The sequence below is a fragment of the Microtus pennsylvanicus genome, chromosome 13 (assembly GCF_037038515.1).
Source record: "Microtus pennsylvanicus isolate mMicPen1 chromosome 13, mMicPen1.hap1, whole genome shotgun sequence".
NCBI classification, from domain to species: domain Eukaryota; kingdom Metazoa; phylum Chordata; class Mammalia; order Rodentia; family Cricetidae; genus Microtus; species Microtus pennsylvanicus.
In genome coordinates, this window is record NC_134591.1 from 52,139,717 (window position 1) to 52,164,358 (window position 24,642).

A 24,642-nucleotide genomic window follows, 5' to 3' on the forward strand; every position below is an offset into this window, starting at 1 on the left:
TATGCTGTCTTGATGAGTCCAGTTTTTTGCCTAAACCACTTCTATCATAACTTGTACTGCCAACCTAAAAATATCTTTTTAGACCTTAAAACATTTTCTTAGAAAAGCATGACATTTTATGTCCTTCAACCACATAAACTTTGCATCTCTTTTGGAAGTTTATTTTCTGAATTTGGCAGCAAAGAAAATGTAGTTATAATTTTCTAGTTATACAAAGGTACCACTATCTAGTCTTTATGCTCCATCAGTGACACTACAGGGATAAAATTTTACCTGAGAAAACAGGAAGCGCAGAGAAGCAGCTTCATTATGGGAGGAATGGGGGAGTGTGGAAGGGGAAGGGGAGAAGGGCAGTAGGGAGGAGAACATGAAGGAATAGGATGGTCCAGTTGGGGGAAGGACAGAGAAAGAGAGCAAGGAAAGAGAAATCTTATAGAGGGAGCCTTTATGAGGTTAGATAGAAACCTGGTACTAGGGAAATTCCCAGGAGTACACAAGGGTGATATCATCTAAGACTCTAAGCAATAGTTGAGAGGGTGTCTGAACTGGCCTTTCCCTGTCATCAGGTTGATGACTACCTTAATTGTCATCATCAAACCTTCATCCAGTTTCTTATGGAAGAGGTACAGAGATCCACACCTAACAACTGGACCAAGCTCCAAGAGTCCAGTTGAAGAGGGGGAGGAATAATAATAAGAGCAAAGGGGTCAAGACCATGATAGGGAAACCCACCAAAACAGTTGACTGGAGCTAATGGGAGCTCCCTGACTCCAGACTAACAGCTGGGGAACCTGCATAGGGCTGAACTTGGTCATCTGAATGTGGGGTTCAGTTGTGTGTTTTGGGCAGCAGGTGGAGCCACTGGCAGAAGTTTTTGTCCTGCTCAGTCCCACAGCTTTTCAGTCCCAAATAAACACACAGAGGCCTATATTAATTACAAACTGTTTGGCCTATTGTTTAGGCTTATTACTAACTAGCTTTTATGACTTAAATTTACCCATAATTCTTTTCTATGTTTAACCATATGGCTTGATACCTTTTATCAGTAAGGCATTTTCATCTTGCTTCTCCTGCTTCTGGATAATGACTGCATCTCTGCCTTTCTTCTGATCCCGGAATTCTAGTCTGGTTGTCTTGCCTATACTTTCTGCTTGGCTACTGATAAGTCAGCATTTTATTAAACTAATACAAATGACAAATCTTTACAACACACAAGAGCATTATCCCAAGAAGTTTTCTCACCTCTAAGATGAGATTTTGGGAAGCATCTAGTTCAAAAATTCTTTTTCTGTGGAAGACCTAAATAGGGCCAGAAGAGTGACTGAAAATTGGGTCCTGGTGTTGGCTCCCTTGTGGTCCTTACCTCCAGTGCCAAAATGGAGACTTGAGTTTAAGGACAAGTTTCTACATCCCTCCAGGAGTTCTGGTCTCCCCTCCAGAGAGTTTCCTGCATGATGATTGTACCTATTTGGAATCTTCCTCTGACTAATGGGATCCCTCAGGACTGGAAGGCCCTTGAGATAATACTGGGATCCATCTTGGCTCCAGCCATAGGGAGTCTTTGATCCCTGACACCCATGAGCCTCATTAATACAGCAGCCAGAGCATCTTCAAGGGAGCTGCTGAGACTCAGTGGCTCTGGAGAGTGACTGAAGTAGAACCCTCTTACAGCCCAGTACCTGGATTCTGGAACTGGCTAAGACAGTTGTAAGACATGGGTATGAAGCAGAGGTGTACACTGCATCTGGACTCAGGAAGAGAAGATAGGTAAGGAGCTTGAAGATAAGATAAGGCCCTGAAAAGGCAATTCCCACCAATCTACCGTGAACCACTGCTCCAACACTGTGGTGCATCAGGATGGCACTGGAATACAGAGGTGGATTTTTTTTCTCCGTAGCTGTGCACCATCAGGCAAGTTACTCTCTGTCTCATTCCCCTTTCCTAAACCTTCCGAATAAAAAGAGCTTGTAATGATAAACTAATATAATAATAATAAATATTATTTTGAATACTCTCTTGCAGGCACCACATTAAACAAATTTCCATGTAATGCTTTAGTTAGTTATTATCAACACCCTTTGATATGGATTCTGATTTTTAGATGAGGGTGGAAACACAAGGAATTTAGGTAATTTTCCCCAGGCTACTCTGTTAATTATCAGTCAGGACTAGCTTCCAGCTCTTGTTATACTGCCCATGATCTTTATGATATCCTGTCTTTGGTGTAAGGTAGCCAGGTCAGGCCCAGGAAAAAGTTGCTTCTATTGGAGGAGAAGCTCATTTGAGAAATGTAAAAACTTTCAGCATGTTCTTGATAAATTTCTACAAATTTCCACAATATTTGAACAATGCTCAAATAGAACAAGGAGAGACTTAGAAATTCTCTCCAAAGACCACGCTTGAGCAAACCCTTGTATAAAGTGAGAGTGTGGCCCACAGAAAGATAATTTCCAACAGTGGAAACAGAATTCTAAAAAAGTGCAGAAACAGTAGCATTCTTTGAGTGAGGCTCTGCGAAGAGGGTGTGGCTGGAGCAGATGGAGAAGTCAGAAGTGGGAAGTGAGGACTGGGAAGTGTTGAGTGATCTTGAAGCACTCAGGACTTTGGCTTTTCCTGGTGACTCAATAAGCCACTATAGGGCCAGCAAGATGGCTCAGTGGGGAAAGAAGCTTGCTGCTAAGCTTTCTATTCACGTTGATCCACTTGACCCACTTGGTGGAAAGAGAAAGCTAACTCCTATGAGTTTTCCTCTGACCTCACAGGTATGTTGTGGTGTGTGTGTTACCCCACATAAATGTGCACATGCACACACAGATAGATAGATAGATAGATAGATAGATAGATAGATAGATAGATAGATAGATAGACAGACAGACAGACAGATAGATAGATAGATAGATAGATAGATAGATGATAGATAGATAGATAGATAGGTAGATAGTAATACTTTTTAAAAGAGGCCACCATAGTGGTGGTGGTTGTTGCTTTAAGTCAATATCTTGTTCTATAGCCCAAGTTGGCCCTAAGCTCATGACTCTGCCTCTCAAGTGCTGGGATTGCAGGTGTGTGTGTGTGTGTGTGTGTGTGTGTGTGTGTGTGTGTGTGTATGTGTGTGTGACCTCAACCAGCTCCACTGGAGGATTTTAATAAGAGGATTTGCATGATGACCTTTTAAACACATTCATCCTAAATAACTGTGTGGAGAGAAGACTGTGGGGAAAGAGGATGAGAAATGGGGGTATTTGGGGGGGGTACTGCAACACTCCTGACAGGAAAGGATAACAACTTAGGCAATGGTGGAGATGGTGGATATGGTGGATGTGGTGGACATGGTGGGTGTGGTAGACATAGTGGACATGGTGGATGTGGTGAGAAGTGATCTTTTTTTCCCTCATATTTGAAAAGCAACCAACAATATTTTCTGATGTGTTGCACATGAAGTGTGGGAGAAAGAGAATGTTTGAAAGACTTTGGGGCTCTTTTGTCATTTTAGCCCCCTCCAAGGATGAAATCACCACTAACTGAGTTGAGAAAGATGGTGAGAAGAACAGTACTAGAGGGCACTAGAAGTTTGGCTTAGGAAATGACAGATAACATTTTTCATTGCACACCCCAGGGGACATATTAAGAAATCAACTGTATCAATGGATCTAGATGGAACTACATTTCAGACTGATCAGCCTCAAATGCCTGCATTGTGCTAGCAGGTGAGTGTGGATTCAAATTCAGACCCCAACTGAACCCTGTATAACAACATCTGGCCTCTAACACAAATGCTACCTTCATTTTAGGCTGAATTCTGCCCATGGTTTTGTGGAATGTGATTTTAACCTAAATCAAAAATAATCTGCTTTGTACTTTCTGTGCAGAATTTCAGCTACTGTAATCCTGATCCAGAGTTTGAAGGTTTTATATAAAAGAAACCCTTCATTTCCCAATCTGAAATGTGTGCTTTCTGTCCTCTAACACTGCCTAGGTAGGTCAGGCTTCCCACACAATGGCATCTAAAGTGGACATGCATTGTATTTGGGACCTTTGCTAAACTCTCTATGAAAATGGATGATGCAGGAGATAAACTTCACACAGTAAGAACATAGGACTTGGAGTTTGCTTCCTGGCTTTGTCACATACCAGGCTTCAACTCTAATTCTTTGTAAAGGAAAATAGCGGCTCTGACCTCAGTGGGTTGTGGTGACCATCAGATAACATCACGTGAAGCATTTATTTTTACAGTAATCCCGGATAAATGGCCATTTCCCCTTTCAGGACCTAGAAAAGATGGAAACAGGGGTGGTGGCATTCTGTAGCAGGCATTTAAGAGCCAGCAAAGGGAACAGAAAGAAGAAAAAGTTTGGTCAAGAATATCCTCTGTCGTTAGGCTGCCAACCTCAAATTAAGGATTGAGTCCATGTTACCTGCACCCAGCCTTCACGTCTTCTGTGAAGAGGCAGAGCTGCCAGGGTCTCCTCACTACTGCTTAAGGACAGTGTCCAAACACACAGTGATTCCATTCCCAAGTCCGTGCCTTTCATCTTTTTGAGAAATATTAGAAGACAGAACTCTTCTCCGACTTTCAAAATTAGAGTCCCAGTGGTTTTCTTTGCGTGTTAATTTGTTCTGCGCACTTGTGCTCCTGCAGGAAGGCTTGGGGAGGTAGGACAAGGGACAGAGCTTCAAAAGGAACAGAAGGCAGGGTAGTTTGTTATGTTTTGTTTCATTTGTAAATTTTATTAGAAAGCAAATTGACAAGTATACAGATCAGAAATACAATGTCACTCTTGACAGAGGGCCACACTTGAGGGCATTCAAGGAAGGTCATAAAGTGTTTTTTTTCTTAAAAATATATGGCATGTGGGTTTTCTACAGAGTCAGAGAGAAAGAAGGGAGAGGGTTAAACTGGGTGCTAGTGATTTTGCCTTTTTCTTACTTTTCTAGGTCTTCTTCTTCTTCTTTTTCTTCTTCTTCTTCTTCTTCTTCTTCTTCTTCTTCTTCTTCTTCTTCTTCTTCTTCTTCTTCTTCTTCTTCTTCTTCTTCTTCTTCTTCTTTCTTGTTTGTTTTACATTGCCTCTTATAGTACCTACTTGTCTTGAAATAATGGCATTAGGGAACAACAGGCATGTCTAGCCTTCTCATTTTGACTGGTTTATGTTGCGTGTGTGTGTGTGTGTGTGTGCATGTGTGTGTGTGTGTGTGTGGCAGGGGTGTGTTCTTCAAAATAAGGCTTCTGTTCTATATAGCATCTCACAGGAACCTTGATATTTATCGGGGATAGTTAGCTGGATAACCCAAAAAGTCCTTAGTGGAATTTCTACTAGGTACTTAGAGTTAGGCAAGGCCAATTTTGATAGACTACTCTCTGGGCATGGAGAGGTGTGTATTTTATCTTCAACTCCCTATCTATGGATTTCACATAGCATTCTATCATGGAGATTGCAAAGGAGTTAGTCATATGTCCCCTTCTCTTTTCAGAAGGAAGGCCATGCACAGTAGAGGCTGGAAGAATCACAGCTCTGTAACTGAATTTATTCTCCTGGGCTTCTCCAGAAACCCCAGGACTAATTGGATCCTTTTCTTCCTCTTCCTCTTCCTCTACTTATTTACAGTCCTGGGCAATGGGCTCATTGTTACCCTGATTAGGATAGACACACGTCTCCACACACCCATGTACTTCTTCCTCAGCATCCTCTCCCTGCTGGACCTCAGCTACGCTACCACAACAGTTCCCCAGATGTTGGCTCATCTAGTAAGCAAGAACAAGACCATCTCTTACACTGGGTGTGTGATCCAGATGTACATTTTCTTGACATTAGGCATCACTGAGACCTGGATTTTTGCAGCTATGGCCTATGACAGATATGTTGCTATATGTTATCCACTCCATTACGGAGTCAAGATGAGCCAGACCCTATGCATAACCCTGGTGGCCAGCTCTGCCCTTTGTGGTCTCATCTGTGCTCTCGTCTACACAGTCTTTGCAATGAATCTTCCCTACTGTGGCCCCAATGAGATCAACCACTTCTTTTGTGAAATTCCTGCTGTATTGAAGTTGGCCTGTGCGGACACATCTCTCAATGACCAAGTGGATTTCATCCTGGGTTTCATCTTGCTTCTTATCCCATTATCCCTCATCCTGGCCTCATATGTTCGTATCTTCATAGCCATTCTAAGGATTCGTTCCACCCAAGGGCGGATGAAGGCCTTCTCCACCTGTGTTTCACACATCACTGTGGTCACCATGTTCTGCATTCCATGCATGGTCATGTACATGCGACCTGGCTCGGAAGCCTCCCCAGACGATGACAAGAAGTTGGCCTTGTTCTATAATGTCATTTCTGCCTTTCTTAACCCCATTATTTACAGCCTCCGGAACAAGGATGTGAAGAAGGCTTTTCTCAAGTTAATTGGAAGGGGCGAGAACACTCAGTAGGCAGTGGAGAGAGGCTGTCTGCAGTGCCTCTGGGCTCTTTTGTCTCACTGAGGTTCTTGGAGTGAATGAGAGAGGAGTCCCAGGATGAGGGAGACACAAGAAGAAAAAGATTTTCACATCCATTTGCTAATGGATTCACAAGAAAAAGACTCAAAGAATGGTGCCCAAGATTAGTCATATCATTGACCTTTTACAACTTTGAAAAAGTCAGATTGGTTTGAAACAGTCACCTCATTTCTCTGAAATTGAATTTCCAGCTGTCAAATGTGTTTGGTAATACGCATTGTGTCCAAGTGATAGTAACCAACATTACATTTGTGTAACAATCACTCCGTGCTTTATGCTTTCTTTTAGGGGTGGTTTTCATTTCCATTTTTCTTTTCTCCTCCTATGCCTCTTCCTCCTCCTCTTTTCCTTGAGCTGGGGTCTCACTACATTGCCTAGGCTGGTTTTGAACTCAAAAGCTTAAGTAATTGGACTCCTGGATATTTGGACCAACAAGATGTGTTCCTCCCTGACTTACTGATAGATATTTATTGTTTTACTTCCCATTTTAACTCTAGAGGTGTATGATATCTCCTTAACACAAATAAAGACACTAAAATACAAAGCACTAAATTTTCTAAATGTCATCAAGACGGAAAGCAACACACCTGATGCTTGAACCCAGGGACTAGTTCCAAGGCCCAGGCTCTTACGTATTACAAGACATAACTCTGAAACGTCCAAGAGAGAATCTGAGGCTTGGTTGATACAATGAATGGCTACAACTGAGGAAAGATGAAAAGACTTAAGAATATTGCTCTAGCTGGGCAGGGTGGGCCATGCCTTTAACCCCAGCACTCCGGAAGCAGAGGCAGGTGAATCTCTGTGTATTTTTGAGGCCAGTTTAGTCTACACAGAGAGTTCTAGGACAGCCAGAGTTAGATGGTGAGGCCTTGTCTCAGGGGGAAAAAAAGGGTCTTATTCTCAGGTAATAACTGCAGGACCAGAACCTTGGAGTCTAGAGCTATGATGAGAAATCAGCCTTTCCTCGCCAGAGTTCTGCACCTTGAGCTGCTAGATTGTGCATCGCAATAACAACATTTCTATCGATAGCTGGAGAGATGACTCAGTGGTTTAGAGCACTTGCTGCTCTTGCAAGGGACCCAGGTTCAATTCCCGGGACTCACATGGTGAGTCACAACCATCTGTAACTCCACTTTCAGGGGATTTGGTGCCCTCTTCTGGCCTCTGAAGGCACTAAGTATGCATGTGGTGTACAAACATGAAAGAAAGCAAAACATTCTTACATATGAAATAAAATATATAAATCTTTCCTGTATTAATTTTTCTATTATTCTAGTTTAAAACAAATCATTAAAGTGCTTAGCAAAAAGTAACACAAGCAAATCTTTTAAATTAAGCATTCTTCATATAGACACAAGATTAAATTTAAAAATATCCCAGCTGCTTTTAACTGTTTTGAAAGAAGTTTTGTTTTTTCTGTGTGCTTTTTATTTTGATTTTTTTCTTATTGATTTTTTGTTTTGATTTTTCTCGAGTGAGAAATAACATAAATTTGGATAGGTAGGAAGTTGGATAAGTTAAAAGTAGGATCAAAATATATTGTATAATTTTTAAACAATAAAAATAGGAAAAACTAAAAAATGTTTTGCCTGTAGACCAAGAATGCCTGAAAAGTTACAAAAGACCAATAAATGCTAAACGTGTGCTTTGTTCATTAACAGTTTTCTCCAGAAGAGAAAGCAACAGTGGCTTACAGTGCTGCTAATATTCCCCAAGCATTAAAGAACCCGGCTCTCAGGGTGATGTGGGACTTTCAGGGGGAAGTCTCCAGGGCAGGTTTGCTGCCTCAGAAACTCAGCCTTGAAGGAGGAAAGCCCTGGAGAAGAGGAGCCTTGATTTCCTACAGATAAAAATAGAGTTGTATGGAGCGCATGCTCATTGTGTTTCTTGGGGACTTATTAAGAAAAATGCTTTGGGGTCATCAGAGGGGGCTTGCGAGGGGTATCTGTGGAGACAAAGGGGGATTTCTTCTTAGGATTCTCAAAGCACTGAAAACCCACAGCAGGCCCACTCAATTGTCCCACCTCTCAAGAGGTCCCCTGTATTTGGGCCATTGACTTCTCGGGCGTCTGTATAAGTGGGGGGATACCCGCATCCCCCATTTTCCTAATGTCTTTTCACCTATTTATAAAATTGCCTTGTGAGTTTCTCCTGGAAGTTCCCTATTTATTTTCAGATCTTGAAAGTTTAAGAACTCATAATACCATTCAACTCTGGCCTCAGAAGCATAAAGAACATCAACCTGTAAAATGGAGACTAGGTATCCCAGAGACCTAAGGTAGAACTAAACAATACTGTCCAAAAAAGAAGTCAATGAAATGATTCCTAATGTTATTCTGCTATACTCATAGACAGATAGATAGATAGTGCCTCGTCCAGTCGTCATCAGAGAGACTTTCTCTGGCAGCAGATGGGAGTGTATGCAGAGACCCACAACCAGGCATTATGGGGAGAGTGAGTCTAAATGGGGATCCTCTCCTCAGAGCCTGGGGAACCCTGCAGAATAGGGGGAGGAAAGATTGTTGGAGTCGGAGGGGATGGAGGACACCAGGAGAACATGGCCCACAAAATCCACTAAGCAGGGCTCACATGGATTCACAGAGACTGAAGGGGCAAGTACGGGGCCTTGCATGGATCTGCACCAAATACTTTGTGTATATGCTATGGTTGTTAGTGTGGTGTTTCTGTGGGACTCCTAACAGTGAGAGCAGGTGTATCTCTGACTCTTTTGCCTGCTCTTGGAACTCTTTTCCTCCTATTGGGCTGTCTTGGACAACCTGATATGAGGGTTTTTGTCTTGTCTTATTGTATCTTGTTTTGTTCTGTTTGATTGTTGTCTCCTGGAGGCCTGCTCTTTTCTAAAGAAGAAAGAGTAAGGAAGTGAATCTGGAGGGAGAGGAGAGCTGGACAGGGGGGCTGGGAGAAGTGGAGGGAGGGGAAACTGTGTTTGAGATGTATTGTAAGAGTACATCTATCTTCAATAAAAATTTTAGAAAAGAAAGATCAGAAGAAATCTTAGAGTATAGCCTGCATCTTGGCTTTGAATCCCTCGAACAGGAAGAGCTGCTAAGATGTATCAAATACGATTGCATCAAGTGGCTGGGCTCTCTTTTCTCCAGTTCATGGTAGAACAAAAACAAAGCAATAACAACAAAGCAGTTCTTCTTAAAAAAATCATAACCCATTCAAAATTAAGACGAGGGCACGTGAAGGTCATTAGTCAGACCTAAATCACCGCAATTGCGATCTATCCACAGATAACACTGGCTTCCACCCTTATCAAAGAAACTTCCCTTTGTAGCAGTTGGAGGCCATTACAGAAAACCACAACTGGTCAAAATGCATCGAACTGATTGTGGGTTGTCCAGCCCCAGTCAATACACCTACAGCACAAACTCCACACGTAAGGCTCAGCGGAACACCATGGAAGAGGGGGAGGAAAGATTGCCAGAACCAGAGACTAGGAAATTGCTGTGTGATTGTGTCTCAGAATTGACAGGGAAGCTTTGCCTATGATACCTCAATGAAATGGCTCCCTGTCTTATTATATTTTTTTTATATAGGATCTCTCACTGAACTTGTAGCTCACCCATTGGCTACGCTGACTGGCCAAAGATCTGTTTGTCTTTGCCCCCAGCCGCCAAGCATTATGGTTACCGGTGTGATACCCAGATTTTACACTGATTCCTGGAATCCAAACTCAGGTCCTCCTGCTTGTTCAGCAGACACTTCAACAAGCGAGCCATCTCCCCAGCCCCTATTTTCATGGCTTGTGTGTCTTCTGAACCATGGGATACTCCAGGGCCCAACACAGCCTTTCTAAGGCCCGAGCATACCTTTCATCACCTTTTCCTGGCATCCAAGGTCGCCATTCTCAAGACCCTTGACTTTCCCAATCCATTGTCCTTTGGAACCCATGGCATCTTCATAGTCTATCTTGAAATCCAGTGGGGACAAATTTATGAGCATTGGATGGAATAAACCACTTGCAACATCACATCCAGCCTAAATTATATGCATAGTTTACCACATCTACTTCATACGTGCTCATATTTGACCCTGTAACTGTCCTATTCTTCCTTTGGTGTTGTGGACACTGAGGCGCAGAGGGTTGGTGTATGTCAACTATTATCGTTTTGTTAAGTGGTATAATCAGGGTTTGATTTCACGTCTTCCTGGAATTTTGCTCTCATCTAGAGTATTTATCTATTGCCTCATCTTGGGCCAGGCTTTGTGAAGGATCCCTTTGTTGCTTAAGTCATATTCCTTTCCCCCCAGAAAACCAAAGTATTTCAGGGCTACAACAATTCAGGACACAACATAGCCCAGTGCCCAAGAGAATATGACAGAGAGAATGAGACACTGGGGAGGCCGAGCGCAAGCGCTCCAGTGCTTGACCCACACAGCTCCTGAGAAACGTGGTCATTGTTTTTATGATCATGGAAAGCTTCCCCAATGTGTATGTCCAGCCTTCATCCTTACAAGTCTTTCCTGTGTATGAGTGCATGTTCAAACGTATATGCAGGTGCGTGTGCACATATGTATGGAGGCCAGATTGTAACCTTGGTTTGTTACCCAGGTGCTGTCCGTTTTATTTGGAGACGCAGTCTCATTGTCCTGGATCTCACCAATAAGGCTAGGCTAGCTGGTGAGCAAACCCTAAAGATCCCACAGTCTCTGCTTCCTTGTCTGTGGGATTACAAGTACACATCACCACGTCTGACTTTTCCATGGATGGGTTCTGGGCATTAAACTGGGCTCCTCATGTTGGTGCAGCAAGTTATTTACCCGCTGAGCCACCTCCATAGGCCCTGCCCTTGCATTTCTTAGCCCATGCATTTACTCCACTTGATCTTCACACTGGATGGCAAAGGAGGAAAAGGAAAGGACTTAGCAACAGGGATCTTGGGCTTGGGAGGATCAAGAACGTTGGCTGTGAGACTTTCTGTGTCAAGGGATACTGTGAAATGTGTGCTCCAGGTCTGGGAGGGCTGATGTGGGACCCAGAGGACCTGAAGGCACAGAAGTCTCATTAAGGAGCTACAGCTTCCTCTTCCCCAAGGACTAGGATCAGAATGTTAAAGGAAAACCTAGCCCTCTCCTGGCTCAGCCTTCACACAGAGCCCCAGTCAGGTAAGGAAGGGAGAGGCAGAGATAGCTGCCTGAGACTCACAGTCTTCACAGTCCTATTTGATGCACTCCACCTGTCCCCATCGCCCGCACCCCATACCTCACCCCCACCCCGACCCCATCTATTTGCACCACAACTGTCTGCTTCCAATTCCTTTCTCACACCAAGAATTTCCATCCTGGTTTCTGTTCTTCCCACTGATCTCTGTCGTGCTGGTCACTGATGTCTCTGTGTGGCTCTCTCTCTCTCTCTCTCTCTCTCTCTCTCTCTCTCTCTCTCTCTCTCTCTCTCTCTCTGTTTCTTTGCATTTCTTGTTGTTTTGTTATTCGGTTGCAACAGAGGAAAGTAGAAGGAGGAGGAGGCTGCGTCTTGGAGATGAAGCTGTGGTCTCCCCCTCAGCATTCCAGGGGTTGGATTCTTAGATTGAGATATAGGACAAGGGAACTGGTAGTGAAGGGAAAGATGGAGATGAAAAGTTGCGGTGATGGCTTTAAATAGCGTATTTGAGGCTGTTGTCTGGGACGGTGATCTGTAAATTTTTCCCCTTTAAATAAATAACCATTCTATTAATCATAATTCCAAACTAGTGTGGGATTGTTGTGACTTACACCTTCGCCTTCATAGGTGGTCATAATTAGGCTGACTCCTTTACCTATCCCTGGTTCTTCTACTGATCTCTCTGTACCACCCTTCTCATTTTCTGTATCATATTCTGATCAGTTTTTTTTTAAAAAAAAACATAGACTGGCATTGAAATGCCTAGGAGCTTCAGCAGTAGCTCAGGCACCAGGTTTAGGGGGCACTGGAGGACAAGAGAAGAGACAAATGTGGCCAAGTCTTCTCTTCTCCCTTCTGGAGTGTGCTCGAGACTCTCCCACCCCACCATAGGCAGAACTGGCCACAGGGCATTTTTGCAGGTGGCTGTTTAGTTTTCATTGAATCTTTAATGGAGTCCAGAGTCCCAGGACAGCTGAGCACACCTTACAAGGCTCCCAGTAGCATCATTTTACACTAAATCTTCCTTCTTGATGTGATTCTCAACTTCATTTCTTGGAACCTCCAAGGGTAAGACTCATCTGGGATCACATGAAAAGGTACATCTGTGTCTCCACATGACTTGTAGACTTACAGAGTTTTCTGGTTCTGGAATGCTCTTAACCTCTCAGTGCTAAAGGAGAAATGTCCCTCTTTGTTTCACCTCTTTCCCACACATCATGGCCTTCAGATCCTTCTTCACAGTCTGTTTTGACTTTTCTTCAGCCCCCTTTAGGTACAGCCCAGGAATGAGAATGCTGTTCAGCATACGATCTGGCTACTGCAGACACAGACCATGGTACCAGATCTGCTCTATCCGTATCCTTTCTCAATGATGGAGCCTCATGCTGTCCTTTTGGATTCTCTCTGTACTGACCTGGTGCTTCCCAGTAACCTGCTGTCTCACCTGGGGCTCACTCTGTAGCTCAGGCTGCCCTTGAACTCTCTGTGTAACCCAGGCAGCCCTGGAACTCAGCATCTTGTCTCAGGCTTCTGAGTGCTGGAATCACAGTGTGTGCCATCACGAATGACCAAGGTTGGATGTTTCAATCAAGTGTTGCAGGGAGATTTTACACGTGTTCTGTAACATTTTTGGTGTTGGCATCAGTTAGTCGTTTTATCTAGTCAAGGCAAGGCATCTGGTTTTCAATCCCTGGGGCAGATCTTCCTCACTGTGTACACAGGCGGCCATGAAGAATGAGCCCTTGAGACTGGGCTGTGAGAATGTGGACCTGAGCTTTCCGACAGCCGCAGTCTCATGCATCTGTGTCCACCCCATCCTCACCTCTGTCCCTTCATCCCCGTCCTGCTGGACCTGCTACTCAGGAAGTTTGTTATTCCTCAAAGTGCTCGCTACATCGCTTCTCTCTCCTTTTGTTATCTCCTCTTTTGTTGTATACATGCTCGACCTCTTTTTCTACTTTAGCTACCTGCCCCCAAGTCTTGTTTCTGACTTCTCATCTCACTCATTTATAATCTAGTCCCCTCTCAGAATCCAGTGAGGCTGACCTCTGTCTCAGAGGAGGCTGCTACTGTTCTGTCTAGGTGAAAGTCAACTTTATAGAGTCCAACAGGGAGACTATCAGGGGATAAGAACAGGAAGAGGCAGGACTGTTGAGTAACTCATCTAAAAGAAAGTGCCAAACGCTTCCAGAGAACCGACAAACACAGTTACAAGTAAAATTTACTAGTAACTTCCCTTGTTTATGAAGTCGTACATCTTCCCCATTTCTCCAGCTCTCTCAGATGTTTGCATTACCAAAAGAGAAGGCTCTGGAGGGGAGACAGGCCTTCAGACAGGAGGGGGAGGGTTCGTCCTCATCCCCACTCTGTAGGCTGCACCAGAGAGATGAGAAGCAGTGTAGTGTGGAAGGGTAGGTTCCAGGAGATGGGAAAGACGGTGGCATTTGGGGGGATGATAAAGGAAAGGAGATGACATGTCGGGGGCTCTGACTGAGCTAAATATTCCAAATTCAGACCTCAGTCTCTGAACTGACCTCAACCCCAAGGAGAATTAAGGTCTTAGAATGGGTGAAGCACCTAAACATGCACTCTCAGCTGGACCACTTTGTTCATTTCTTCCTGCAGTGGGAGAAGAATGCAAAGTTTCTCCTTGGAGAACCACAGCTCCGTCGCAGAGTTCATCCTTCTGGGCTTCTCCAGGGACTTCCAAGTTAATGTAATCCTCTTCAATGTCTTCTTTTTCCTCTACCTCTCGACACTTGTGGGCAATGGGCTCATTGTCACCTTGATCTACCTGGACTCCCACCTCCACACACCCATGTATTTCTTCCTCAGCGTCCTTTCCATGCTGGATATGAGCTATGTCACCACCACAGTGCCGCAGATGCTGGTGCATCTTGTCTGCCAGAAGAAAACTATCTCCTATTCAGGGTGTGTGGCTCAGATGTACATCTTTCTGGTGTTGGGCATCACCGAGGGCTGGTTATTCTCCGTCATGGCCTATGACAGATATGTAGCCATTTGCCACCCACTCCGGTACAAAGTTATCATGAGGCCTTGGCTGTGTGGAGCAATGGTGATCTTTTGTGGACTATGGGGCATCAGCTGTTCTCTTGTTTACACTGTCTTCACTATGAGACTGCCCTACTGTGGCCCCAATGAGATCAATCACTTCTTCTGCGAAGTCCCCGCTGTTCTGAAGCTTGCCTGTGCAGACACCTCCCTCAACGACCGAGTAGACTTTATCCTGGGTTTCATCCTTCTCCTGGTACCTCTTTCTTTCATCCTGGCCTCTTACGTCTGCATTTTTGCCACCATTCTGAGAATTCGCTCAGCCCAAGGTCGACTGAAGGCCTTTTCCACCTGCGCCTCCCACATCACGGTGGTCACCATGTTCTGTGGACCTGCCATGTTTATGTACATGAACCCTGGGGCCAATGCTTCCCCAGAGAGGGACAAGAAACTGGCTCTGTTCTACAATGTCATCTCTGCCTTCCTCAACCCTATAATCTACAGCCTGAGAAACAAAGATGTGAAGAGGGCTTTCCTCAAAGTGACAGGCTGGGGGCGAACCACTGAGTGAGGCCACTAGAACACAGAAGGCCGCAGCTGGTTCCCAAAGAACAGTCTGTGGCTCTGACATCCTATTGCCCCTCACCACACAGGGATGGGCGAGAATCTTTCACTGAGGGTTAAGGAAGATGATGTGTAAAGGTGGGTTACTGTATGATTTGCTGATATTCCAGAAGGTGGGCTGTTCTCAAGCATCAGGGAATCCACCTGGAGACAGAGTGCCAAGTGTTTGCATCATTTCTGTTCCCAGGGCCAGCAGAGGCTCTGACACATGTGAAGAATCATTAACATCTGCTGTTGTGTGACAGTGCCTGATAATGGGGCATAGTAAATCAACTCAGGGCGCTAAGACAAGGTAAATGAATCCATAACTTTATGCCATTTTATTCAGGAGCAAGAAAAATCTTCAGAAGGAAGAAAAGTGACCTCACTTCTCCTTTCATGGTGGTAAAATGTCCAAACAGGAACAGCTAAAGGAAGGAAAGGTTCTAGAGTACCATCCACCATGGTGGGTAACTGATGGCAGCAGGAGCCAAGGCAGCTGCTCACATTGTAGGAAGCAGAGGAAAAAGAATTCTTGTTCTCAGCCTGCTATCTTCTTTTCATTCAGTACAAAACCTCTACAGAATGGTGCTACCTATGGTTAAGGTGGGTCTTCCCACCTCAGTTAAGCCAATCTAGATAACCCCTCAAGACATGCCCAGAGGTTTTCTCCTAGGTAATTCCAGATCCCATCAAGCTGATAATATTAAACATCACATTAGGAAGAGGATATAGGGGAGCTGGAGAGATGGCTCAGTGGTTAAGAGCACTGGCTTCTCTTCCAGAGGACCCAGGTTCAATTCCCAGCATCCACATGGCAGCTCACAACTGTCTATAATTCCAATTTTAGGGAACCCAATATCCATAACAAAATACAAAATAAAATAAAAATAAATTAATTAAGAAAGGAATGGATATTGGAATTGGTCATTACCAACGCATCACTGTCCAGGGCCTCAGGATGTGTGATACACCGACTCCCTCAGCAGACACTCCGGGTTCACAGTTGATGTTTCACCTGGATTCTATCATCAGGATTACAAGCTTGTATTCTGTAGACTGACACCTTGTCTGGAGAATTGGGATGATGGTAATAATTATAGCAAACAGCCACCTTCTGGGACTGTTGTGAGGTTCAAATAGGTAAGGGTCTCTGAATGATGCTTGGCATATGGAATCTCTTTAAAAGCATCACTGTTCTATTCTACTCCATATCTGTTCCTAGCATCCCAATTGTCGAGCAACATCTGAGACTCTCTCAGCCCAGGGAGAGCAGTCACTCTGCTCTTAAGAAAGGAATGGACAATGACAAGCTTAGCATTTGTTTGTGTTCCAGTCTGCTGTGTTTTGTTAGAAACTCATCAACACAAGTCAATAAAAACCCTGAAGAAAACCTGACAGTCCCCCAGGTTGTTGCCTGAAGATACCCTAATAATAACCAACTAGCATTGCTAAGGGCTTTCGTCATTAATGTCCCACTTTTAATAAACCTTTGCTCAAATCTGGATTGAGTAGCAGTGGTGTTTTTAAAGTATTTGATTTTAGAAGTTGCCAAGGCAGCAGGAATGGTGGTCATGTGTATAATCTCAGCTCCGAGGAAGCTGGGGTGAGAAGATTGCTGGATATATTTTTTTAGTAGTATAAAACCCCAATTTGTGACCCCATAGAGTCCCTGGCACCTTAAAGGAGGCATAGAGCAGTTTGCTCTAGAGAGTCTTTGGAAACCCTGCTGGACTATCAAAGACTTCTCACTCAGGGAAGCAGGCTGAATTTGAAGATGGTTTTCAGATGACTTTACCATCATTTTTTTTTTTGATATTTCAAGACAGGATTTCTCAGTGTAGCCCTGGCTGTCCTAGAACTCACTCTGTAGATCAGGCTGGCCTTGAACTCACAAAGATTCACTTGTCTCTGCCTCCTGATTAGTGGGATTAAACGTATGTGCCACTCCCAAATTGCAAGGACAGAGAAAAGTAGTAGAACTATTAGAGGAGTAGATTTGTTGCCCAGATGAGGGGGGTGCCCTGCAAGACGTGGAGAGCTAAGGGATCTAATGAGTTCAGAGGACTGAGATACTCAGAGTAAGGATGGGGGCAGAATCAGGGGGTTGCTGGAAGAGAGTGGGAGAGAGGAAATTCAGATCTCAGAGAGAGAAATGTCCTGTTTACAAAGGTGCCCATGTAAGAGTGCTTTGATAAAGAGATCATAGATGAAGGGGAACGTATTTACTGGACCCAGGTCAAGATGCTCACCTCCTGTTTCAAAACAAAGCAAAGCAAAACACCAGTGCCCAAGAGATGAGCACAAAGAATTAAAAAACCAAGACTTCTTATTCTGTGACTAAAGGATGGAGAAGGGCTCCTGAGATGTAGCTCCGTGGCACAGCACGTGTCCAGCATTCATGAGGCCCTCAGTGTAATCCACAGGACTAAAAAGAGACGAGTGAGCAGTTTGCTCACAAATGAGCTTGTCCACTCGGAGTTACAGAGACACAGGAATGCTGAGTGAGGGAGGTGGGAACGGCTTTTGCCAGGGACTAGCTAGAGAGCTTCTAGGAGCTTGAGTTTCACCTTTATAACTTCTTTCCTGCTCTGGGCTTTGAGTACATGGCAGCAAGTAAGATTTCTTAGCCTTAAATTGATGGAACTAGAAAAAGATCATTCTGCGTGAGGTAATCCAGACCCAGAAAGACAAACATGGTGGATATTAGGAGTAAAGTATAGGATAACCAACCTACAATCCAAAGCCCCAGAGAGGCTCAGAGGTCTACAGTGAAATTGGTTAAGGAGAAGCACCTGTGTGAATTCACTTTGAAACTAAAACAGCTGAAGTCTGGTGTCTGTAGGGTGTAACAAATGCATAGGTCACACCCACCCAAGAAAAATGAACCTTTCCTGCTGCTGGTCTGTTGATTTTTTTCCATCTGGGCTCCCAGCCATTAGAGAGTGCCATCTATATGCAGAGAAGATCTTGCCCCTTGGTTGATTGACCCACATGTCCAATATCTGTGGAAGCACCCCAAAGGCACACTAAGAAATATGCTTACAAATTTTCTAGGTGTCTCTCAACCCAGTGACATTGACAGGCAAGATTAGCCATCACCTCTGAGGTCAGCTGGCAACCTGTGCAGCATCTACTGATCATCTCTTCCTCTTCCTCGCTCACTGACAGCTACCTTCTTACCAAGTCCCCACATGGGAGAGAACCGAGAGACAGAGAATGCAGAACACCAGAGTCCAAGCAGGCTTTGGAGCCATGGTATTAATTTTATTGATTAATAAAGTGAAATCCAAGCGAAGTAATTTGGCCAAAGTCATTCATATACAAACCATGACAGCAACGTTGAGATGAGAACCCGGGACAATTAATATCAAGTTTTGTGTCTTTGAGAATACAATGTGCAGTTCACCATATTTGCTCACAAACCACATTGATTTCATGCCCAAAGTCACATATCTAAGTTTCACAGGTTAGGCATACTATTGGCTTATTTTAGTGTTGGTAACACATACTGTTTATATCCACTACCTTGTTAATATTGCTTGACACTCAACAGTTTCCATCACCATGTCACTTATATGAAACACAGTCAAGGTTCCTCATTGCTTTCTGTATGATACTGTTTCTGTGGCACAATGATAATTTACATTATCTCTGGTCCTTACTGTCCGTGTTGCTTCTAAGTAGGAAGAAAATATCATTGAGCGGTTTGCACCTAGGGTTGGCCACACAACTTGTGGTAATCAAAAGGATGGGTGTAAACAATATGTCACTTTTGAGAAGCGGTGAGTCATCATCAGGAGTTTTGTGCATGCTCCCTTCTTCTGTTGTACAAAAGTGTAGTCCTCATAACAGCTAATGCTTCAGGGTGGGTGCTAGAGAACCTATACTCCTGACCTACAGCTAACAAACAACGTGAGCAGCAAAAAACCTTTGCAGTTATAATATGTAGGCAAAAGTTTCTGTCCCACAAGCTACTCATAAGTAACCACATAGAGGCTTAATAGTAATTATAAATGCTCAGTCCATAGCTCAGGCTCGTTACTAACTTACATTTTAAATTAACCCATATTTCTTATTTATGCTCTGCCACATGGGCTTGGTAACTTTTCTCAATATGGCATGCCCATCTGCTTCTGTCTGTCTCTTCTGGTGACTCCAGACCCTTCCTCCCCCAGCATTCTTCTAGTCTGGCTCACCTAGCCAGTCTCTTCCTGCCTAGCTATTGGTCAGTCAGCTTCATTATTAAACCAATTACAGTGACATATATTCACACAATGTAATCGAACATTCCACAGCTATAATCCACAAAGATTATTGAGGTTTTTGGTGCTGTACCTTAGTGTAGTCTGTTAACCAAAACAGACACTTTGGTTTCAAGGTGGATTATGTATGTACTAAGTACTTTGATGGTTCAAATGGAAGGCCAGTTACGTAAATAAAAACACTGTCTCATTCTTAAACATTGAATACTCTACCTCTAGCTTCTCCTAGATTCTGTTTCACAAGTTCATCCTCCCATTTGCCATCACCTTGAGAAATGCCCTCTTGATGTCCTTGTTCCTCAGACTGTAGACCATGGGGTTAAGCAAGGCAGTGAAGGTATTATAAAAGAGTGAGATCTGCTTGTCTCGCTCAGGGGAGTAGCTAGAGTTGGGTCTCATGTAGATATAAGAGGCTGGACCATAGAAGAATGTGACCACAGTCAGGTGGGAGGCACAGGTAGAGAAAGCCTTGAAACGAGCTTGGGTGGACTTGATCTTCATAATTGCCATGACAATATAAATATAGGAGGCCACTATTAGAGATATTGGGGTAACAACAACAAAAACACTCAATACCAGGTCTACCATCTCAATGAGGTGGGTATCCATGCAAGCCAGGCTACGCACTGAAGGACCTTCACAGAAATAGTGGTTGACCTTGTTGGGTCCACAATATGGCAGACTCATGGTGAAGAATGTATGTAACAAAGCAGAGAGGAAACCGCAGACTAAAGACCCAGATGCCAACCATAGGCACAGTCCCCAGTTGAGGATGACAGTGTAACGCAGTGGGTAGCAAATGGCCACATATCTGTCATAAGCCATGACAACAAAGAAGGTACACTCAGTTATACCCAGGGCACTAAACACATACATCTGCATCCAGCAGCCAGCAAAGGAGATGGTCTTAGAGTGAGCAAGAAGATTCACCAACATCTGGGGCATGGTGGTAGTGACATAGCCCATATCCAACATGGCGAGTATACAGAGGAAGAAGTACATGGGAGTGTGCAGATGTGAGTCCAGGCAGATCAGCAGGATGATGAGCCCATTGCCCATGACTGAGCTCAGGTAGATGAGAAGGAACACAATGAAGAGGATGCTGTTGGTCGTGGGGTCACTGGAGAAGCCAAGCAAGATAAACTCTGAAACCCAGCTTTGGTTCTGCTCTGGAATCATCCACATGGTAAGGCCTGTAAGAGAATTATATTTGTCTATGTGTCACCTGTCACATGCCAGCTACACAGACAGAAAAAGGAGAAACCTTCTGGAAAGATGGCTCAAAGGTTAAGAGCACTGACTGCTGTTGAAGGGGGTCAGACAGCTCAGAGTTGTGTGACTCCAGTTCTAAGAGATCTGATTCCACCCTCTGGCCTTCACAGGCAAGACATACATGGGATACACAAACATGTATGTCACAAGTACCCATACACATAAAATAACAAACAATAGTTTTTAATTGAAAAAAGAAAGGCCAGTGTGTGGGTTCTGAGCACTGTTCAGTTTCTGCGCATTCTTCTCAAGTTACTAAACCTCCCAATGCCTCAATCTCTTCATCAGCCAAATGAGGCCGATGACACTCTTGCCTCTGGATTATAATGAATATCTAAATCGTCTCATATAACTCTTGGAAATGCCATATAACACATGACATGCCACATGTAGTCTCACACTCTCATTCCAGCTCTAGAAATGCAGAGACCTAGGATCCCCACAGTAAGAAGGCTAGCTGCACTAGATGAAATGATGGGCACTGGGTTCAACTGAGAGACCCTTCCTCAACGAACAAGGTGAGTGCAATTGAGGAAGACCCCCAGATTAGTCTCCTACAACACACACATACACACTCACACTCTCTCATACATACCCCAGACACATGCAAAAACGGAGAAAAGAAATAGATGAAGATGACAAAGCAAACATCAGTCACACACAGGCCCTCACACAGGTAGTCCTGTGAGTAACTACAGAAGGTCATGTGTGCAGTGCACTGGAGACACTGTTGTCTTCCCAGGGAATGCTGATGGATCATGTGGATATGTGAGGAGATATTTCTTCCTTTTTACTCTTACCTCTCTCTGCATGCAAACGATCAGTTCCAAATGTGCTGTGGGTTTGAGTGGTAAATCTGTAGCAACCAAATTTGGTTTTTACTTTCATTTTTTGTTTGTTTGTTTGTTTGTTTTTGTCTCTTTTTTTTGAGACAGGGTTTCTCTGTGTAACAACTCTGGCTGTTCTGGAACTCATTTTGTAGACCAAGCTGGCCTCAAACTCAAGATATCCTCCTGCCTCTGCTTCCTGAGTGCAGAACAAGTGTGCAGCAACACCCTCTGGCTGCAACCAATATTTCGCCCCCCCCCCTTTTTGGTAATTTCTTTTCTTTTATTTTGTTAATAAAAATAAACTATCTCTTTTCATTTTACATAGCAGTCCCAATTCCCACTCCCTCCCCTTCTTGCATTCCCTCCACTTACCTGCCACGCACCCCCCAATCTACTCCTCAGAGAAGGTAAGGAACATTGCTTTGGAAAAGGTCCAAGGTCCTCCCTGCTTTACCTAGGCTGAGCAAGGTATCCATCCAAAGGGAGTAGATTTCAAGAAGCCAGTACAATCAGTAGGAATAAATCCTGGTGCCACTGCCAGTGGTCCCACAGTCTGCCCAGACATACAACTCTCACCCACATTTAGAGGGCCTAGTTTGGGCCCATGCTGGTTTCTTTCTTGTCTGGCTAGAGTTGATGAGCTCCCGTTAGCTCTGGTAAACTGTTTTAGTAAGTGTTCCCGTTATGGTCTTAACCTCTTTGCTCATATTCTCACCCCTCTTACTCTTCAACTGGACTTTGGGAGCTTGGCCCAGTGGGACTAGCAAGAAACCTGGCTCTAGAGAAATTCCCAGAAATTCACAAGGATAACCCCAGATAAGACCCTAAGCAATAGAGAAGAGGGTGACCAAACTGGCCTTGCCCTGTGGTCAGATTGATGAATATCTAAAATGTTACCATAGAACCTTCATCCATCAACTGATGGAATCAGAGGCAGAGACCAGCAGCAGAGCACTGCAACCGGATTTTTAACATCAAGCCTCATAAATTTATTTATCGTCTTATAGTAAGCAAAGGTAAGACGTCTTCAAGGCAAGCCTTTCCTCTTATGCTACCACCTCCTGCCCCTAACCCAGGTTGAATACATCCTGCATTCTTGTTCACTGGCGATTACAATCTATGGAATCCTAGAGGGATCTGATACCAATTTTGACGCCAAACAACATGGACAAAACTTGCTTCTTCTGTTAACTGAGTCCCCATACAACTAAGAAAGAATTATATCTGTTAAGAGTATGGCTGTATGCATGATTTCCTAATGTTTGTAATAACAAAAACAAGTAACATTTATTCGGTAGTTTGTATATTCCAGCCATTGTTCCCCTAAATTTAGCTCAGCATCACAATTCACTCAAGGAATTATTTTTACCTGTGTGTTATAGGTGAACCTACGGCCTGGAGCTTGTTCCAGATTACAAGGTGTGAGGAAAGTGTGTCTTTAGATGGTTTGTTGCTAGAGCCTGGTTCTCGGTCACCTTCTCTGCTTCTAGCACACAGGCTCTGAAGTGGAAAAGGAGGAAGGCAAATTCTTCACTTTGTCGGTCTAGTTGAACTTTTTGAGACTCAGAACAGGACAGAGCTGAATGACTAGCAATAGACCTGCTCTCCTGAGGCAATTTCCCCTCCTGTCTGAATGTGGGAGGCCCTGAAATATACTGAATGTAGGGGGATCCAAGAAAAGAGGATTTTAGCTGCAGTTTCTATGGCATGGGGACACTGCTTAGTGACCCACAGCATGTTATGGTTTCCCGGCCCGATAATCTCTGATTTTGCGTACAGGGTCCCACCAGTGCAGCTGTGAGCCCAGCAAAACAAACAAGGACATAAGGATTGAGTTCAAAGCGAGAAAAAGCGACACATGGCAGCCCCAACCTAGGAAGTCAGCATCTGAAAGGCTGAGGCTGAGGAGTCCAAGGAAATACTAAACTATATAGTGAGTTTGAGCCCAAATGAGGCTAGAGCAAACTCACACCCTCCCCCTCCCCAAAAAAAACCCAAAACAAAATCATGATTGCTCTGCCCACAAAGTGCATCGAGCTCTGACCCTCTGAGTGGGAAGACTCCTTCAAAGACACTGACCACCACTGCTCTCTCAGGGACATGACTTTCTGCTTCACTTGGGATCTTTGATCTTAGGATTCCATATTCTTTGTGTATCCAACATGATTATAAACAGAAGAACGGACTATAAATATTTATTACATTAATAAATGAAGAAAGAAAATGAAGCAAAGATAGAAGGTTGAGAAGAGAGGAAAGAGGAGCAGGAAATGAGGGAAGAGGTCAGGGCAGTTATATATGTATGGACAGGGGACCTGGAGACGGAAGGCTGGACTAATGATTATCTCTAGACCCACTTGCCTGAACTCCATCCAAAGGCCAAATACCAGGGACCTTCTCACCACTTGTAAATCCAGGGACTGCATCACTGAGTGTTTCTTACTCCTATGAGGAAGCCCCATAAAGCAGATGAGTCCAGAGAGCTGGGATTCTAGGTAGCTCAATCTCCAGAGAAACTCCAAGGTGCTGTTTGAGGGAAGGAATCTCTTGCTTCTTTTATGCAAGTAGACCAGCCCTGACGCCTGAAGATGGTGACTATAAAATCCTGCTTAACAAAGGCAAGGTCAGACATCTTCACCTCTTCTCAGTGGGACCAGATGCTGAGGTTTTATGACACTGCCTCCTCTGAACTCCCCAGAGGAGCTAGGAAAGGACCATTTCTGTTCCCACTAGGGATGCTAAGATGATTCCTGGATACTGTCAACAAGAGAACTACAGGGAAATCCTTGGGGGCCAGAGCAGGCAGAGACAACCCACAATAGGAGGAATGGTGACCTGCTCCCTTTTCTAGACTTATTGGGGAATAATAGCAGATCAAAAAGGAGGAGGTGAGACACGAACCTGATAGACAGGTCAAGGGTTTAAGTTCTCATTCTGACTCCTCATTTACTGCCCAAACCCTGAGCCCTGACCCTCAATGAAAGAACATTAGAGTCATACTCCTCTTCCTTCCTCAACTACCTTGGGGCAATCAAA

At 44.1% G+C, this 24,642-nt stretch overlaps 3 protein-coding genes across 3 annotated transcripts; 2 read left to right on the forward strand and 1 right to left on the reverse strand.

Annotated features, from left to right (window-relative positions):
- The first annotated feature begins 5,479 nt into the window (after window positions 1-5,479).
- LOC142833957 (olfactory receptor 2B6-like) lies at window positions 5,480-6,427 on the forward strand. Its single transcript, XM_075945866.1, has one exon. The coding sequence runs from the start codon at window positions 5,480-5,482 to the stop codon at window positions 6,425-6,427; it is 948 nt and encodes a 315-aa protein (XP_075801981.1).
- Window positions 6,428-14,259: 7,832 nt separating this feature from the next.
- On the forward strand, window positions 14,260-15,207 carry LOC142833955 (olfactory receptor 2G3-like). Its single transcript, XM_075945864.1, has one exon. It carries the CDS (start codon window positions 14,260-14,262, stop codon window positions 15,205-15,207), a length of 948 nt encoding a protein of 315 aa, XP_075801979.1.
- Window positions 15,208-19,741: 4,534 nt separating this feature from the next.
- On the reverse strand, window positions 19,742-20,689 carry LOC142833312 (olfactory receptor 2A12-like). The gene has a single exon (XM_075944608.1). It carries the CDS (start codon window positions 20,687-20,689, stop codon window positions 19,742-19,744), a length of 948 nt encoding a protein of 315 aa, XP_075800723.1.
- Window positions 20,690-24,642: the final 3,953 nt, after the last annotated feature.